Below are 20,995 nucleotides of genomic sequence, written 5' to 3'. Positions count from 1 at the left end.
TAAGTTTGTGAAAATGTGATAATTAATAGTAGAGATATGGGTTCGGTTGCTATACTGGCCAGGGCGAGAAAGCGCCCCCTAGAGGAGGGGTATAACGGGGTTAGAAAATTTGACACCCATCATTTTTCAGTAGTAGGACCCCAAACAAAGCAAATAAAGCAAAAAAATAAAACAAAAACACTTTTAGCACAAAAGTCCTACGGAATGACACTTCATACCACACTATAAAGGTTGTCGTCTATAATTAACAATGCTGCCTTCACATGTGATGGAAAATAAGTTTATTTGCATACTGTGTGTTTGTCTACTGCATATAAGAGGTCAAATACATCATCCTATATTGGGCAGAGATGTTGGATGGCCTTGTGTTTCTGGTGGCAGAAGGAATGCCACATAGCAGAGACTAATGGGCAAGACAATCACTAACACCTACCTTAATGTCTGCAGCTTACAGTGAGGACTAGACAGTCCCTTAGAGATGAATTCAACCCCAGAATCTCCCAAGGCATTTTTACTCAGGTCCATCTCCAGCAGGGTGTTTGCTGATTGCAGAGCATTGGCCACAACCTCACAGGATTTACCAGTGAGCTGACAACCAGACAGTCTGTAAAGCAAAAAGCCTCAGTAAGTCCAGAACACAACAAGACAAAACACTTTTCTTCAACAGTTAACATATGGATCATTTTGTATTCCTTGTCTTTAGATATCTTTGTTGTATCATCTGCTGTAAAGGACAAATCTTATTCATTCATTAAAAAACACACAAATACCGAAGGCCTTCAACCACATGCTCAGGATTCCTCCATGTGGAAAGTAATAGCTCCTGTGCTGGGCTTGTAGGGGGACTGTTGTCCAAATCCAGTCTTGTTGCAGCGGAGGGGTTTAACATCAGAGTTAAAACCAGCCAAACACAACCATCACCTGAGATGTGGTTAGGGGAGATCCTGAAAGAGACACAACAGCAGAAAAGTTATTTTATTTCTAGTTCATTATGACTCATATCCACACTGGCCTTTTTCTTTTCCATGTTCATGTACAGTATGCAGCAGCTTCATGCTACTGTTCTACACTCCCACAGGGATATTACTGTCATACCAACTGTTTTAGTTCAGAAGCCATTCCCATAGAACTATGACATAAAGGTAATTAATAGGCTACATTCATCACAAACATATAACAACTTGACTGTATTATTCACTTCAATTCCTTCAATGCATTAAATGTGTTAAAATACAGTATGCTATATTCAGGGATCATGCCAGGAACATTCTGACAATGTAATCTGAGGTTTTTTTAATGAATTCGGCCAAACACCATCACTCAAGACAATTCAATCTGCTACAACATATGAATATTGATACTGCATGTGATATGTGATATCCTCAAAAATACTTTTAGAAGAGTGGAAAAGGGAAGAAAACCCCACACCTTAATGTCTGCAGTTTGCCGTTGGTGTGGTGTAATGCTGCATATAGAAGCTGGACTCCATGCACACTCCACTCCACTCCATGCACACTCATGTTATTATCAGCCAGATCCAACTCTGTCAGGGAGACACAGGACTGCAGGGCAGAGGCCAGAGCTTTGTAGGATTCATCCGACAGCTGACAGCCAACAAGTCTACAAGGAGAAACAAACATTTTCATCAAGCAGAAAATTATGCAAACATTAGACTTAAAGCTAGAACAATACAATTATTAGGATATTTCCTACATCTTCTTAGTTATTGTGTTATTTCTTCTTTATTGAACCATCAATGCAATCAATGCAACTTAAACTTGTGCCAGTCCCTCCAGTTTTTTTGTGATTTTGCGTTGGCATGAATTCCCATCTAGTCATCAATATGCCGCATATTCTTGTGATGCCACATATTTCCTACTATGCCGCATAACTATAACAAAATACACAAAAATACAGCACAATAGTCATAAAAACCCATGCATCCACAAATTTTCTCTATTGTAAAATACTCATCTTTGATTTATGTCAGTTGAATCAAGAAAAAGCATAATTTGTCTTCCCTTGGCAACCATTGCCATAGCTGAACAAAATCAACTAAGGTAGCTTAGTAAAATATTGAGTGCCCTTAAATATGGAACATCAGCTGTTACTCCAGTAGTATGCACACTTTCCCAGATCGGTAGTCCCTAATGCCGTAAGTCTTCATCACACGTTTTACAAATCCAGTTCAAAAGGCTTTCATTTTTTCCAAAAAATAGTCAAACTACAAACCCCAACTCCGGTGAAGTTGGGACGTTTGGTAAACAGTGAATAAAATCAAAATGCTATCATTTTCAAAACATTCAATCTATTCATTAGATGGAGAATAGTGAAAAGACAACATATTAAGTGTTAAAACCGAGAAAAATATTGTTTTGGGGAACATATGTACTCATTTCTAATTTGATAAATGCAACACGTCTCAAATAAGTTGGGACGGGGATCAGTGAAATTTAGTAAACATCCAAATAAGATAAAACAACAAAGAAGAACATTTCAAAATGAATTGTACTGACGTACAATATAGGTGTCCAGGTATAAGATCATCACAGAGAGGCTGAGTCACTCAGAATTAAAGATGTAAAGGGAATAATTACCATAGTTATTACATACATTTTTGAATTCCCTTTGATTTACCACGATTGAGTGTATATAAGACTTATTTTTATTACTAAAATCTTGTATAGGTTCATGACATCAGAGTAGAGTAGAGTAGAGTAGAGTAACTTTATTGATCCCCAGGGGGAAATTCAGGTATCCAGTAGCTTACATAAATACACAAATACACAAAAGCCCACATGGACATTTCAAGACAAAAATAAACACAGGAATAGTCATCAGGGTGGGGAAAATAAAATAAAATAAAATAATAGAGATAATAAATGTAGAAAAGGTAATTGTGCAAAAAGACATTCTGTGAGTTGGGATAGACCAATGCAGAAAAACATACTCTGTCAGTTAAGGTAGACAAGTGTTGATGGATACATCTATGATATAGTATAGTATGTAGAAGTAGGCAGTGTACAGAGTATGATAGGGGTTGAAAATTCTTACAATGTCACAGTAAAGTACAGGTAAGTGTATTAGGCAAGCACACACACACACACACACACACACACACACACACACACACACACACACACACACACACACACACACACACACACACACACACACACACACACACACACACACACACACACACACACACACACACACGCGCACACGCACACACACACCAATAGCGCATTCAGGCCGACTGAGAACCATGCTGGAGCCCGTTCCCGCACCTAATCGCGAACCGGCCGTCGTGTTCACGTCACAGATATTTGCGTTCGTGAACCGGAAAACCGCAAAATACTAGGTTTTTCTCTGCGAACCGTGACGACAGCGTGGTCGTCAGCAGGTTCATCCGGGTAACACAGTCACGTGCGGAAGAAGTTCAGAGCCCGGTGTGAACACTGGCGGTTCGCAGACAAATACTTTAGTGCCGAACGTAACTGGTGCGAGCACCGACACCGGCTCCGTTCTGGTCGGCCTGAAAGCCATAAAAGAGGTTCCCCAGTAACTGGGCCAGCTCCGACAGATCACAGTCTTTGCTTGTGGTAAGCAGGAAAAACAAGTATGTCCAGTGGTCAAGGGTCAAAAGTTCCTTAGTGCAGTTATTGGACAGCACACACACACAGACACAGACACAGACACAGACACAGACACAGACACAGACACAGACACAGACACACAAAGAGGTTTCCCGGGCTGGGCCAGCTCTGGCATCTCAGGCAGTCCAGTCCCCTATGATGATGTTCTTCTTAGTGTCCTTCTGTGTGTTGTTAAACAGCTGAATTGCCCATGGGACAAAGGACTTCCTTAGTCTGTCAGTCCTGCAGGTGAAAGCACGGAGTCTGTGACTGAACAGACTCAGTTGGTTAGTGAAGGTGGCGTTAAGGGGGTGATGCTGATTGTCCATAATAGAGTCTAGTCTGCTCAGTGTTCTGCTCTCGGTTATTGAGGTGAGTGTCTCCAGTTCCATGCCCACCACTGATCCCGCCTTCCTCACCAGTCTGTCAAGGCGTCCAGCATCTCTCTTCCTGATGCTTCCTCCCCAGCACGTCGCAGCAAAGAAGAGCACGCTGGCCATGACAGACTGGTAGAACATAAGCAGAAGTCGGCTGCAGACATTGAAGGACCTCAGCCTTCTGAGGAAATAGAGCCTGCTTTGGCCTTTCCTGTAGAGTGCATCTGAGTTTGTGGACCAGTCCAGTTTATTGCCGAGGTGCACTCCTAGGTACTTGTAAGTGCTGACAGTCTCCACTTTCTCTCCCCCAATAGAGACAGGCACCAAGGGTGGGATGGAGCGCCTGAAATCAACCACCATTTCCTTGGTTTTGGTGGTGTTCAGGTGCAGCTGATTGTTTTGACACCATCCCACAAAGTCGTCACCTAGTGCCCTGTACTCCTCCTCCTGACCATCTCTGATACACCCCACAATTGCAGTGTCGTCTGAGAACTTCTGCATGTGGCATGTCGCAGAGTTGTAGCTGAAGTCTGTCGTATACAGAGTACGGGGGAAAGCACCGTTCCTTGTGGTACTCCTGTGCTGCTCACCACTGTCTCAGATGTGATGTCACCCATCCTTACAAACTGGGGTCGTTCCGTGAGGTAGTCAGTGATCCAGGTCACCAGGCCAGGCTCCACTCCCATCTGCACCAGTTTATCTCTCAGCAGCAGTGGTTGAATAGTGTTGAAAGCGCTGGAGAAATCAAAAAACATGATTCTCACAGCACAGCCACCCTTGTCCAAGTGAGAATGTATCCTGTGGAGGAGATACAGGATAGCATCCTCCACTCCCACGTTCTCTTGGTAGGCAAACTGCAGAGGATCCAGTGCGTGTCGTACCTGGGGCTTGAGGTGGTAGCGCAGCAGCACCCGTTCGAATGTTTTCATTAGATGTGAGGTGAGGGCAACCGGTCTGTAATCGTTGAGTTCCTTGGGGTGTGCTTTCTTTGGGACGGGTATCAGGCATGATGTTTTCCACATGGTGGGGACCTTTCCTTCCTGCAGACTCCTATTGTACAGGTGATGTAATGGCTCAGCTAATGCCTCAGCACATGTCTTGAGCATTCTTGCACAAACGCCATCAGGGCCAGCTGCCTTGGATTTTAGTTTTTTCAGTACCCCACATCATGAAATATATATTGGCTGTAGTCTCACTCTAGCACTCCAGGAATTAGAGCTATTGAAAATTGGCCATATTAAGAATGCTTAATGCGTGCAAATGATACAGGGGTGTAACATTCTCCTAAGCACCTGAGCTCACTTGAAATTGACCCAGAAGACATGGGAAACTGTCCTTTGCTTACAGAAGTCAGAAGAAGTTGTAGAAGTCCATTCTTTTTGACAATAATAGAGCATTGCACATCCTGTGCTACAGTGAAAATGGACCATCCAACTTGTGTTAGTGCTAACTTCAAAAGTCAGCCTCCATGATGGCATGCGGGTGCAGTAGTGCATTGGTTAAGATGTTCTCACTCATCTGTAGAGTTAAATACAGTGCTGAATGGTAAAAATGGGTTTTAAACAGCATGAAAAGCCACTCATGCATTATATTATAGTAAGGTCAAATTGCATTCTCTACTATGTTTTAACAGTTTGGCTCCATCATAAGGACCAGCAGGTGATAAAATGGTGGCCTTTTGGTCAAGACCTGTCACACTGTAAGCACTACAGAAAGGTAAACATTGCAAAACATGACAAGGAATACACCCACCATTTAAGCTGGTGAAATCATGTCCAAGATAGGAATTAACAGTTTTTTGTATAAAATCATCTCATCCTTAATGTATTTAACTATTAAGTGTTGTCTTTTGTTTTGTTTTAGTCCTTTTTCGACATTTGCTGCCATTTATTGTCCCCGTCCCAACTCTTTTGAGACGTGTTGGATTTATCAAATTAGAAATGAGTACATATGTCCCCCAAAACAATATTTTTTCTCGGTTTTAACACTTAATATGTTGTCCTTTCACTATTCTCCATCTAATGAATAGATTGAATGTTTTGAAAATGATAGCATTTTGATTTTATTCACTGTTTACCAAACGTCCCAACTTCACCAGAGTTGGGGTTTGTATGCTATTTTTAAGAACAGAATCTAATAGACAGGGCCATACACAGGACATGTGGTCATTTTTTGTCTGTATCATCTTTGAATTAAATATACAAATGCTTTTAAATTATGTACAATATTTCATGATTCCATGAAGAATTGTGTAAATGGTACAGCCCAACTGACATCAAATTGGCTGCATGTGGTGCCTGAACCAAAATCAGTCTGACACCCCTGCCTTTCAATATTAGTGGTAGAAAAAAATTGTTTTAGCATGTTGTACTCTGTTCATGTCTAAACACTTATAGAGTGATACTGCTATGAAGGCTAGGCTATCCACTGGCTGACGCCTCTTGCCAAGTAGAATGCACCTAATGTACCAAACTGGTCTGGTCCCCCTGAATGACTGAGAACCACTGACTGGCAGAGATTCTGGTGTTAAAACAAAGATGAGAACTAATTTAAATAATGACACCATGGCCAAGTCTGACATTAGGATTTCATTATAAAAAGTTATGCATCTATAGACTTCATCATTATAACACAGTGCACACATAGTCTGTTTGTTTCATGTGCTGATTTACAGTGAAACATCACATTCCTGTACTATTAAATAGCCTTAGGTGGCATTGGTTAAATGGCTAAGCTAGGAATCTCCATCTGCAACCTCTGAACATTTGGTCAACAAATTATAATGTGTGAAACGAATGGTTGTTGTCTAGAATTAACAATGCTGCCTTCACATGTGATGGAAAATAAGTTTGTTTGCATACTGTGTGTTTGTCTACTCGATATAATACATCATCCTACATTGGGTAGACATGTTGGATGTCATTGTGTTTCTTGTGGCAGAAGGAATGCCACATAGCAGAGACTAATGGGTAAGACAATGACCACCTACCTTAATGTCTGCAGCTTACAGTGAGGAATAGACAGTCCCCTACAGATGAATTCAACTCCAGAATCTCCAAAGGCATTGTTACTCAGGTCCATCTCCAGCAGGGTGTTTGCTGATTGCAGATCATTGGCCAAAGCTTCACAGGATTTATCAGTGAGCTGACAACCAGATAGTCTGTAAGAAAAAAAGCCTCATTAAGTCCAGAACACAACACAAAACACTTTTCTTCAACAGTTAATATAAGGATCGTTTTTAGATGCGTCCCAGCATCTCTATAAAGCCCCCTGCACATTACATGCGGTAATACGAATCCGATTTGACCGTTAATCATTCATTGTCTATGGAGAACCGCATTCCGTATGCGGTTGGGGTCCGGACAGTCCGGTGCGGGAGAAAGTCCGCATCCGAGAGCCTCCGCATACGTTCAAATATTTCAACTCGTCCGGAAAATTCCGTGCCTGACCGTGCAGTAAAGAGAGCTGTTGCTATGGTGATGATAAACACTTTAGGATTTCCCGCGGATCTTCTCAAAAATTAATAGATAAATATCAAAATTACGCCGTTTTAAGCTGTTAAAAACAGTGATAATGTCCAAACTTTATCATTATTTAATCCACACTAGATAGGTGGACAAGAAAACAAGCAGTTATGTAAGGGATAATGTATTGTCCACACGTGACTATAGGAAAATATTTTCCCGACGAGGCGAATAACACCCCCCGACGCCGAAGGCGGAGGGGTGTTATTCCGCTTCGAAGGGAAATATTTTCCTATAGTCACGTGTGGACAATACATTATCCCGCTTATTATACGGCTTTTACCAACATTAAAAAGCATAAATAGTTAACAGGTAGTTTAAAATAACATGTGTATTGCCATTTTATAGCGTGTGCAAAGAAAGATAGTTCGTGTAACGCTCATAATTTAAAAAGGTTACCAAGCAACAGAGTTTGGCTACTTTCTAACTTGTCACAGCCACGTTGCGCTTCATACTGTTTGCAGGCTGCCTCGTTCACTGCGCGATATCTAGGCTACTAAACCTGGGTTCATAACAGGAATATTTATATCTAATCGGCGACAGTATTCCAGAAACAAAGCATAGCAACCCAAGCACTGCTGTGCGCCCTGACCATCATTATCGATCCTGCTACAGGCACAGTACTGTGCGCCGGATGGTTGGCTGGAGGAGGCAACTTCTAGCCTACAGGCTACACCCTTAAGGAAACTGTCAACGAACTCCTCACTTGTAAAAAACACAAATGAAATAAAACATACTAGGCAATAGTTTTAATAAAAGATGTCACGACAGCGGCCGGCGGGCAGTGACAGTTTGCTTTCTTGGAACAGCAACACTCGGACATGAGATGTTGCTGATGAATCCTGATGGGCTGCACTCTGCCTTTTTTTGTTACTAACTTCGTCAGGATGACATAACTGTTAAAATTAATCGCTGAATGAGACTTCTAGTGTTGTTGCAATTCGTCTTGAGACGTTTGAGAAGTGGTTGGTTACCGGAGCATCAGTGGGTTATCAGCAGCGTGCGTTAATCGCGCTGCTGCCATTCTGCTAAAAATCAGAAGGCAAGACATATCATTGAAGATATGACCGATCTACTTGCGGAGCGATCTCTGAAGTGACCAAACTCGTTGCCATTGGCAGCGGGTATTATTAGGTGGGCATTACAGAAAAGTAGTGACCACGGAACGTTGGGTCCGCCCATTGAAAGTGAATGGGAGCTCTTGCACCATTCTAGAATGCCGTATAGTAAGGATTTGATACGAAATTACGAAAACCAAATTCATCACCAAACACAGCGATACTTTTCACACATGATCTTTATCAGTAACACACTACAAAAAAGTGAAATGAAGCGTTCTTAGTGTTCGAATAAATACGTTTTGTGGCATTTTCTACTTCGGCCGCCATGTTTCAAACAGGCCACTAGACCTTGCTTGCGAGAGTTTTTCTGAGGTAATACGGTGTCCACTAGGTGGCTACCACTCCGGTGATGCGGTTTCCGTATTGCCCAGTGTGCAGGGGGCTTAAAGCCCCCTGCACATTACATGCGGTAATACGAATCCGATTTGACCGTTAACCATTCATTGTCTATGGAGAACCGCATTCCGTATGCGGTTGGAGTCCGGACAGTCCGGTGCGGAAGAAAGTCCGCATCCGAGAGCCTCCGCATACGTTCAAATATTTCAACTCGTCCGGAAAATTCCGTGCCTGACCGTGCGGTAAAGAGAGCTGTTGCTATGGTGATGATAAACACTTTAGGATTTCCCGCGGATCTATTAAAAAAAATAATAGATAAATATCAAAATTACGCCGTTTTAAGCTGTTAAAAACGGTGACAATGTTCAAACTTTATCATTATATAATCCACACTAGATAGGTGGACAAGAAAACAAGCATTTATGATTTGATACGAAATTACGAAAACCAAATTCATCACCAAACACACCAATACTTTTCACACATGATCTTTATCAGTAAGACACTACAAAAAAGTGAAACGAAGCGTTTTTAGTGTTCAAATAAAGAAGTTTGGAGGCATTTTCTGCTCCGTCCGCCATGTTTCAAACCAGCCACTACTAAACTGCTTGCGGGAGTTTTTCTGAAGTAATACGGTGTCCACTAGGTGGCTACCACTCCGGTGATGCGGTGACCGTATTGCCCAGTGTGCAGGGGGCTTAAGAGAGTATGTCCGTCCATCCGTCTGAAACGCATTCGTCTGAAACGCATTCCTTCAATTGTTCCTTACTGTGGCCACAAGGCGGCATAGTTGCCATTTTGGACCGGAGCGAATGCGTGCAAGCCCATTGTTCCTTGCTGTGGCCACAAGGCGGCAGAGTTGCCATTTTGGACCGGAGCGAATGCGTGCAAGCCAGAACATATTACCAAACAGGCAAGACGGCTGATGGCATTGTGAGACAACTGAGGGGGGCATTCAATTTTCGCCATTGTTTTGCGTTTGGACAATGGGAGGCAACTTTATTTTGGTTCGTCAGAAACTCGCGGAAAAGAACGATTTAGAAGTCGGCAGGCAGTTTTTGACACAGATGTTTGTGCTCGGATAGAGAGGCGTTTGCATTGCATAACGCTCCACGGCATGGAACCGTAGTTGACAGGCGACCCGCAGCGCATACAGCTCTTCCTCTAAACGTTGACCTGTAACATTTGGTTATAGCTTTTCTCCTTTCTAAACATTTACATTTTCCTTAGTGCGTGGATAGAGGGGCGTTTGCATTGCATAACGCTCCACGACATGCAACTGTAGTTGACAGGCGACCCGCAGCGCAGCTCTTCCTCTAAACGTGGACCTGTAACATACATTTGGTTAGCTTTTTTTTCTTTCATAACATTCACATTTTCCTCCGCTTTTCTCCAGTCCACAAACTCGGGTTCAGAGGTCTGTGTGTAGCCTACGAGCCTCCCTTTTAATATTCCCAGCGAGTTTACTTCTGCCTTTTCAGTAGTCAGTTTGCGCTGCGCATTGGAGCATGGTGCTCGAACTACAAGTAGACATCTGGGCCATTTGACATACGGTGTGTTAGCCTACTCGTAACTTACAGAGAGGTTCTTTCGTTGGCGGGCTCGTACCCCACAGGTGCTTTTCGCTGCGCTCAGAGAGAGCACAGGACATAACGCGTCTTTCGTAATTGCTTTGTAGTCGTTTGAATTTGGTAAACTCTGGCACGGGAGCTCACTGCTTTGTGCCTTGACGGTGAAGCTGGTTTTGAAAAATAAGCGCATAATTCACCTAAAGGGTGAACCCATAAGCACATGATTCACCCAAACGATTTTATTTATTTATTATTTGTCGATGTTTAGATTCTTTCCCACATGCACATGATGCTGAAATGGCGTGATACTAAAGGTTGATACTAATAAATGTCTGGTCATTTGTAATGTAGCCTACTTCATCTATGTGAAATTTGAAATCATATGGTTCTTTTCCAAATCCAAGAATAAGCTTATTATAGCCTAAACTGCAAAAAATAAAGCCATGTCTTGCCATTTTGCTGCCTGCCACATTATTTGGAGTGTCCATGATGACCAATAAACAAAAAGTACATCCTCAGGGGGGCGTTGACAGGTTAGGAGGAGGCCAGGGGGGTGTTTGGGGGGGGGGGGAGGGATTGCATTGTAGGAACTGGCATAGAGGAACGCATCTGTTGTCCGCCTGTCGGCCTTGTTATTCCTTGTCTTTCGATATCTTTGCTGTGCCATCTGCTGTTAAGGACGAGATGAAAAAGAATCTTATTCATTAAAAAAAAAAAAAACACACACACATACCGAAGCTTTTTAACCTCACGTTCAGGATTCTTCCATGCGGAAAGTAATAGCTCCTGTGCAGGGTTTGTAGGTTGACTGTTGCCCAAATCCAGCTTTGTAGCAGCAGAGGGGTTTGACACCAGAGTTAAAGCAAGCCAAATACAGCCATCAACTGAGAGATAGTTAGGGGAGATTCTGAAAGAGACATAACAGCAGAAAAACAGCCATTATGACTCATATCCACACTGGCCTTTTTTCTTCTCCATGTCAATGTACAGTATGCAGCAGCTTCATGCTACTGTTCTACACTCCCACAGGGATATTAGTGTCATAACTATGTTTTAGTTCAGAAGCCATTCCCATAGAACTATGACACAAAGGTAATTAACACATTCAACACAGAAATGTAAGAACTTGTCTGTATTTCACTGATTCTTGAAAGTTTGGCAAAAACATGTCCCTGCAGTAAAATATTAATTCTGTTGAAAATCAACTAAATTTTCACAAACAAAATGAACCCAGGTAATGGCCAAGGGGTCTGTCACACGAATACATTTTTGTTTGAAATATTTAAGTGTAATTTTATTACTTTTCATGGCTATAAACCTGTCCACACCCTGTAAAAACGCCTGTCCCAAGGACTGGCATCATCATTTCAATTGACTTAAAATACAAAAATCACTAACAGAATTGAACAATATCACCATGATGTGGAAGACCATATTAAAGTGGTTCTACAGATGTGCACATAGTGGATGTAAAACAATATTTACTATTATTTACTGATTGCTCAAAATGTGTCCAGCATATTGGTCACCACCGTCAGATTTTTTCTAAAAGGCAATAAAATCAGGTATGCACAAGGTAATTTTCATTACTGAGGACCCCTTTTCAAACCTTTAGCTCTACTGCCTACTTCACCATCACTGAAGCTCCTGTAAGTTTATTATTTTGTCGTCAATTTGTTAATTTGTTTGGACACTGGTACTGTCCCAACCATAAACTGTCAACACCGTCGGGGGTTTTAATAGTATTGTATTACATTAATGTTAATAAATGTATTTTTTTCAGAAAAGGTATGAAGCACCCAAGAAACAGAGCGAAAATGAAATGGCTAATGTGAACAAACAATGCATAATATTTAAAAGAGTGCTTTTTTGTCTCACACCGTCAGATGTCACCACCGTCAGATTTTGTTCTGCTCATCATGTTGTTCCATATTATACTAAATTGTGCTGGTTAATGAAACATTACTAGGCATGTTAGTAATAATTGTGATCCAAAATGATACTCTAGCCACCACTGAGGTGCATTTGGAGGTTTTTTTGTCAGAAAACCTGACGGTGGTGACATCTGATGGAGTTCACCAAAAAACACATGTTTTACGTGTTTTTGACATGTTTTAAGAATATGCATACAATAAGTATCTACAGTTATGTTGAATTGTTAAAGTAATTCACTTTAATACAGTAAACATGTGTTTTTACTTCTAATTCTGTCTGCCGCTGTTGACAAAACAAGAAAGAGCCCATTTTATGAAAAATGTTAAACATGGGGAGCTTGGTCAATGCATTTACTGCACAGCCAAGACCTACATCTATGATAATACACCTCTATATTTTGGATTTGAACAACTTAAACGCTGTTTTTACCACATTTTCAACAACCAGTGGCTTACTTCCTAGGTAATCTAACTAATGAAGTAAAAACACATGCTCGTACTGTGCACACACAAAAATAAAGTGTTTATGCAAGATGCCATTGACTTGAGAGGGCTATTTATTTTGCTAAATGCAGGTACTAATTAGGCCACTTTCACCACTCTCAGATTACTGTCACCACTGTCAGTTCTTAAGTCACCACCGTAAGAAGGAGTTTTGGACATTTTAAAGGAATGTGCTTACAACATTTTCCTTAGGAGTTGTTGAAATATCAAAGTAATAGCCAATTTAAGCCTACACGAATATTTGTGAAATTACAAAAAAATGTTTGTTGTATTTAGGCGTTAAGTAAGCATCGTATGACGGTACATATTTTAAAATTAGAACACATGAAACAGTATTAAAATAGAACAAAAGTGAATTTTCAACATTTAAAGGCATATGTGTGAACCAAAAAATACACATAATCACTTAAAAACTCCAGATACATATGCAACCAAATCAAAACAATTTTAATAACTTTTAATTGTGTCTGACGGTGTTGACAAAAAACAAGGTATGATCGGAGAAAAGCCTGATTTCTGAAAAAAATACATAATGAGGAGATTGGCCTTGTGCATTTCTGAAAAGCCAAGACCTTAGTCTACGAGGATATACCATATAATTTTGTAATTCACTTTGTTTTTTTCTGTCAACATTACAACCTGTTTTAGCCACTTTCTCAAGAATCAGTGATTTATTTAATTTCTCTCAATGCATACAATACAGTACATCTGTCAATACAGCATCTGCTATATTCAGGGATCATGCAGGAACCATTCTGACAGTTTGTTCACTTTTTTCCACTTAACGACATCACTTTGGACAATTCAGTGTGCCACAACATATTTCGGAAAATTGATACCACATGTGATCTGGGACATCCTTAAAAACACTGGAAAAGGAACAAAACCCCACACCTCGGGGGGCGCTGTGGCGCAGCGCGCTAAGCCCCCCAAACTTGGGCTTGCATGCCCATGGGGACCCTGGTTCGAGTTTGGATGGGGTGATTTCCCAACCCTACCCCATCTCTCTACACACTCACTTCCTTTCGCACCTTCACTGTCCTATCGAAATAAAGGCCCAAAAAGCGTAGCCCATAAAAATATATTTTTAAAAAATAGAAAAAAATCATACATGAAATTGTGGATCTTCTCCAAGTCCAACATTTTCAATTGCAGGAAATCAATTACTTCTACCAGCTTTGAAACAATTAAAGTCTTGGGCTGCTTTCCTGTTCAGTGATACTCACTATTTTTTCCTCAAGAGCCACATCAGGAGGAGAACCGCATTGAGTGGCACATCGGACCCCCCCCCCCCCTTTTTTTGTATTTTTTTGTATTTTCTTGTATTACAGAATCTTTCTTTTTTTGGTCGGGGGGGTGGGGGGGGGGGGGGAGGGTGATTACATCATGATAGTTTTGGACTCATTATAGGTACATGTTTGTAGTATTATTTACAGTATGCAAATTATTAGTAGTAGTAGTATTATTAAATGATTAGTATTATTAAATGATTAATTAATTACCCTATGTGAGCAAATGCTGTTAGGCCTCCTAGCTCACTTTTAACACAAAAAGACACCTCTGCTGAATCAAAGAGCAACAGAGCAGTTCAGTTTAACCTGGCGCTGACAGATGGCTAATACACCAGAATCAAAACCAACACAAAAGCAGAGGGACGAGTCCAGTTTTGTTGTTTCTCTCTCTCTCTCTCTCTCTCCGGCGCTGTCAGCCAGCATAGACTATTTTTGACAGCTGATGGATAGACCTCCGGATCGTCATTCACAATGTAAAGAGGACTGAATTAACAGATTGGCTTGTGTTATTGAGATTGAGAAGGATGGTCGCCGAATGCTCAGAAATTATACTACATTATTTCTGGTGCTCTTGTGAATGACCGTGTTAGGCTATTTATTTATAAAAACGCGACGTGGCTACAGAACTGATTTCTATCAGCTGTCAATCAATGCGTGCAGAAAGAGAGAGAGAGAGAGAGAGAGAGAGAGAGAGAGAGAGAGAGAGAGAGAGAGAGAGAAGAGAGAGAGAGAGAGAGAGAGAGAGAGAGAGAGAGAGAGGGAGAGAGAGAGAGAGAGAGAGAGAGAGAGAGCTAGCTGTAAATTTGTCAGTAAACAACGATGAGGTGCATGGGGTGCCCAGCCAGGTGAAAAAAAACACACAAACAAACAGGTTTTGACCTGGCCATAGCGTAGACTGCTTGGCATGCAGATGACTGTGATGCATGTTCAATATTTATTCAAGTAGGCATAGGTAGCAGAATTTAAATGTAGGTCTGTTGATTATGTTGGGCTATAATATTTGTTCTATAACTTTGCGAGCCGCCAAGTCAGGCGTCGGCTCACGAGCCGCGCAATGAGTAACAGGGAAATAGACCAATGTTGTATGTTAGGCCTATCTGAAGAGGTGTTTCCATGAGATACAGTGCCCTCCATAATTATTGGCACCCCTGGTTGAGATGTGTTTTTTAGCTTCCAATTTTTTTTTTTTTTTCTAAATAATATGGGACCTTAATGGAAAAAAAGAGAAAAATCCAACCTTCAATACAAGTGCATTTATTCAGTGGGAAAAAAATCCCACATAAAGAAATAATTATTTGACATCAAATAATGTGTGTCACAATTATTAGCACCCCTGGTGTTAATATTTTGTACAACCCCCTTTTGCCAACAAAACAGCACCTAATCTTCTCCTATAATGTTTCACAAGATGGGAAAAGACAAAAAGAGGGATCTTCAGCCATTCCTCTTTGCAGAATCTCTCTAAATCATCCAGAGACCTGGGTCCTCTCCTCTGTACTCTCCTCTTCAGCTCACCCCACAGGTTCTCAATGGGGTTGAGGTCAGGGGACTGAGATGGCCATGGGAGGAGCTTGATTTTGTGTCTGGTGAACCATTTCTGTGTAGATTTGGCCATATGTTTAGGGTCATTGTCTTGCTGAAAGACCCAGTGACGACCCAGCTTCAGCTTTCGGGCAGAGGGTAACAGATTTTGATTTAAAATGTCCTGGTATTTCAAAGCATTCATGATGCCATGCACCCTAACAAGGTTCCCAGGGCCTTTGAAAGCGAAACAGCCCCACAGTATCACTGACCCACCCCCATACTTCACAGTGGGTATGAGGTGCTTTTCAGCATGCGCATCTTTCGTGGTACGCTAGACCCACTTAGAGTGTTTGTTGCCAAAAAGCTCAATCTTGGTCTCATCTGACCAAAGCACACGGTCCCAGTTGAAGCCCCAATACCGCTATACCGCTTGGCGAACTCCAGACGCTTGCGTTTATGATTGTGAGTGAGGAAAGGTTTTCTCCGTGCATGCCTCCCAAACAGCTTGTTGGCGTGTAGACAGCGCCTGATGGTTGATTTGGAGACTTTGTGACCCCAGGATGCTACCATTTGTTGTAATTCTGTAACAGTGAGCTTTGGAGATCTTTTGATTTCTATTACCATCCTCCTCACTGTGCGTGGTGGCAAAATAAACTTGGGTCCTCGTCCAGGCTTGTTTACCACTGTTCCAGTTGTTTTGAACTTCTTAATTATTCCTCTCACAGTGGATATGGGCAGCTGCAGTTGAGTGGCAATCTTCTTGTAGCCTCTGCCTGACCTGTGAAGGTCGACGCACATCTGCCTCACTTGTATGCTGTGTTCCTTTGTCTTTCCCATGTTTAAGAGTGGATAAGAGAAATGGCCTTGGTGTCACGTCATATTTATACCCCAGGGAAACAGGAAGTGATGAATTACTAATTAAATGTTCCTACATACTCTGGTAAACTTTGTAAACTACTGTAGAAATGACAGAAATGCTTCAATTATATTTATTACCTGGGAATTGTTAAGGGTGCCAATAATTGTGGAACAGGTGATTTAATGAAAAATAATTATTTTTCAGTCAGGGATTTTTTTTATTTTCTTACAATTCATTTGAGTTGAAGGCTACATTTTCCTACAATTTTCAGTGTGACAGTATTCTTCTGCAATAAACACTGAATTTATTTTAAGGCTTTTAACACATCTCAACCAGGGGTGCCAATAATTATGGAGGGCACTGTAGATTTGAGATAGACTTAGAGTAAAGATTAACGAGGCTGACTGCATTTGAATCTGAAAGCCAGCAAATGTTAGTCCATGGTAGGACCTATTACCTGTGGAACTACCATATAAGTCATGAAATGCAAGTGTCATGGTCTATTCATATATTTGATGGGATTCATATTTAAAGAAAGCCAACAAAAGGGCACAACATTCCTTGAAGCCTGAAGCGACTGGTATAGTACAGGGCAGAACGTTTTGTGACATTACGTTGTTTAAGTATAACTCCAGTCAATTTCAACATGCCGCTGTAATGCTCACACTACCCTGGACTTGTCAGTACCTGAGCTTTTTTCCCCTTTTCTTCAGCCTTTTCCGATATCCTGGTTATTGTAATGAGGGCAGGTGTAAATTTAAAAAAAAAAATCTTGATTTATTCCCAAAAACATCCAAAAGGTTATGCAACATCAGCAGACAACTAGCTTTTGGGAAAATAATTGGAGTAGGCCTAAATTAAGCTTGTTTTAAATGTAAACAAAATCTGCCCCCATTAAAATAGCTCAGATCTCGGAAAAGGCTGAGCCGGAAAAATGCAGAATCAACGGTTACTGGCAAGTCAATTGTCCTTACAGATGCATATGTGGTTAACAACAATAGCTAATCCAGTCACTTGCCAGCATTACTGACCTCAATATCTCCAGTTTACAGTGTGGACTCTGAAGAGCAGACAATAACTTCTGTAATAAAACATTCTGCAGGTCAGTCTGACTCAGGTCCAGCTCTCTTAGGGGGGAATTCGCAGACTGCAGAGCTGACACCACAGTCTCACATGATGCCTCGGTTAGCTTCCAGCCAGAAAGTCTATAACACAATGAAAGTCAATAAGGCAGTGAAATGTGGAACATGTAATATGCCATTCAGTACTCATATTTTTTATATCATCTTTTTTTTTTTTTTTTTAAGTTCTCTCCTCTGATAGGACCAAGATGTGTGACTACAAAAACTGCCAAATTCAAATGAGATTGCAAATCACAGTGTATATTTACTTAGATGATATTACATACATAATAATGGCTATGGAAACAGGTTTGAACTTCAAATGCACAAATGAATTCAATTATACAGATGAACTCACACAGCTTTTCTGCAGCATCGTATAACTGGGACCAGTCTCCTGATACCCTCTGGAGAGGATTTGTATTTTCTTATATCAAACTCATCCATCACCCCGTCAGACATCAGAAGCACATGTGCCAAGGCAGAGCAGTGAGCCAGTGAAAGCTGTTTGACTGATCCCTTCTCTGCCTTGAGGTAAGCGTGTATTTCATCATGGACAGACGAGTCATGCATTTCAACCAGGCAGTGGAAGAGATTGATGCACCTCTCGGGGGAGATGTTTGGTCTCTGCATCACCTTCAGGTTCTTGATTGTTTTCTTCACACTCTCTGGGCTGCTGTGGGTATGAGTCAAGAGGCCAAGCAGGAGTCCATGATTTGACGTCAGGGAAATTCCATGAAGGAAACGAACAAACAAATCAAGATGCCCATTCTTGCTTACCAAAGCTTTGTTCACTGCACTCTTCAACAGCTCATCAAGTGGCAATGTTGCTATGCTGTCCTTTCTTTTCACAAACTGTCCCAAGACCTCCGAATTCTTATTTAGATAAGATGAGAACACATGCAAAGCAGCCAGAAACTCTTGGATGCTCAGGTGGACAAAGCAGTAAACCTTCTGGTGTTCAAACACACATTCCTCCCTGAAAATCTCAGTGCACATGCCGGAGTACACTGATGCTTCACTGACATCAATGCCACACTGTCTCAGGTCTTCTTCATAGAACATGAGATTGCCATTCTCCAGGTGTGTGAAAGCCAGCTCTGCCAGTTTCAGAATGACGCTCTTGTGGGATTCTAGAAGCCTCTGCCTATCTGCTTCAGTTTCCTCTTGATACTTCTGTTGCTTCCTGGTGGTCTGGATGAGCAGGAAGTGTATGAACATCTCTGTCAGGGTTTTAGGGGCTTCCCTCCCATCTTCTTCTTCCAGTATTTGCTGAAGGACAGTGGCGGTGATCCAACAGAAGACTGGCATGTGGCACATAATGAAGAGGCTTCTGGATGCTTTAATGTGTGTGATGAGTCTGTCGGCTAGACTGTAGTCACTGATCCTCTTCCTGAAGTACTCTTCCTTCTGTGGGTCACTGAACCCTCGTATTTCTGTCACCAGATCCACACACTGGGAAGGGACCTGACTGGCTGCTGCTGGTCTGGAGGTTATCCAGATTCGAGCCGAGGGAAGCAGGGCTCCTTGAATGAGGCTTGTCATCAGCACATCCACGGGTGACAGTTCTGTTACATCTGACAACTGCTGGTTCTTTTGAAAATTCAGTGGAAGTCGACTCTCATCCAGACCATCAAAGATGAATATGATGTTGCAATCTTTGTATTCACTATTTTCCAACTCACTAAGCTCAGGGTGGAAGTCAAGCAGGAGTCTGTGAAGACTGTATTGAGCATCTTTGACTAAATTCAGCTCTCGGAATGGAAGCACAAACATGAAATCCACATCCTGATTATCATTCTCTTCTGCCCAGTCAAGGATGAATTTCTGTACTGACACTGTTTTTCCGATGCCAGCAATCCCTTTGGTCATGACAGTCCTGGTGCATTTATCCTGTCCTGTTAATGGCTTGAAGATGTCATTACAGTTGATGGCTGTGTCGTCTGTAGTTTGTGGTCTGGATGCTGCTTCTACCTGCCAAACTTCATGTTCGTTATTCACATCTTCACTTTCTCCCTCAGTGATGTAGAGCTCTGTGTAGATCTTGTTCAGGAGTGTTTGTGTCCCTGTTCTTATGATGCCTTCAGATATACTCTCAAACCTTCTCTTCATTTTGGATTTATGGTTCATCAGTACACTATTCAGGTCACAGTTACCTTATGGCATAAAACAAAGCTTAATGTTAGTTTAAGCTTGAAAATAATACATGGCCTTATATTCTTAATTGCAATTCTTAATTGTAATTGTATTGTTGTCAGTTTATTAGTGTACATACAAAATTATTTTTAAAAATAAATATATTACAACTCACCTGCTAGTCTTTTAGCCCTTTTAGCTGGAGCATGGTCAGTCAGGATATGGTTGCTGCCTGCTGTGTGCTGAACTAAAGAAGGCTGTGGAGAATACTGTGCTGCATGCTTGTGTGGGTTTACTGGACCCTTCCCCATCTCTGAGCATGGATATTGAGGATATTGTGCCATGACTTCAGGAGGCCAAAGAGAAGATTGTGCCAAACTCTTGTGCAGATGTAGAGGATCCTGCCTGATCTCTGAGGTTGGGTATGGAGGATATCGTGCAATGACATCAGGAGGCTGTAAAGAGGACTGTGCCGTGATCTTGTGAGGGTGTAAAGGATCACGTCCCAGCTCTGAGTTAGGATATAGCGGATATTGTGTAATGACTTCAGGAGGCTGCAGAGAGGACTGTGCCGTGGGCATATGTGGATGTAGACGATCCTGTCCCATCTCTAAGTATAGAGGATGCTGCTGCAGGTATGTATGTTGGTATGGAGACACGTGTGGCAATGATGGAGGTCTGGAGAGATGACGTTCCTGCATTTCATTGTTGTGGTAAAGGAAAGGATCACGCATGGTTACAGATGGGTTTACAGTGGGTTGTGTCATGGTTGCAGAATGGTATAGCGGATATTGTGTCATGGATGCAGAAAGGCTTGCAGAAGGTTGTGTTATGATTGCATTGGGATTTACAGTAGGTTGTACCATGGTTGCAGATGGGTTTACAGTAGGTTGTACAGCGGCTCCAGAGAGGTATAGGTTAGGGGGTGCAGTATACGCAGAGGTGTATACATTGGGTTGCAAAACGCTTGTGTATGGAAGAGTTTGTGCTATAGGCCAATGTGAATGTAGGAAGGGTTGTGCCACGGTTGTGTCAGGGTGGATAATATATTGTGTTCT

General features: G+C 41.7%; 1 protein-coding gene across 1 annotated transcript; it reads right to left on the bottom strand.

The window, feature by feature from the left end:
* Positions 1–18,155: 18,155 nt before the first annotated feature.
* Positions 18,156–19,940, bottom strand: LOC134452853 (NLR family CARD domain-containing protein 3-like). The gene has a single exon (XM_063203494.1). The coding sequence runs from the start codon at positions 19,929–19,931 to the stop codon at positions 18,156–18,158; it is 1,776 nt and encodes a 591-aa protein (XP_063059564.1). The 5' UTR covers positions 19,932–19,940.
* Positions 19,941–20,995: the final 1,055 nt, after the last annotated feature.

This window comes from Engraulis encrasicolus, chromosome 1 (genome assembly GCF_034702125.1).
Source record: "Engraulis encrasicolus isolate BLACKSEA-1 chromosome 1, IST_EnEncr_1.0, whole genome shotgun sequence".
Taxonomy (NCBI): domain Eukaryota; kingdom Metazoa; phylum Chordata; class Actinopteri; order Clupeiformes; family Engraulidae; genus Engraulis; species Engraulis encrasicolus.
This window is presented reverse-complemented; position numbering and strand designations above follow the sequence as displayed.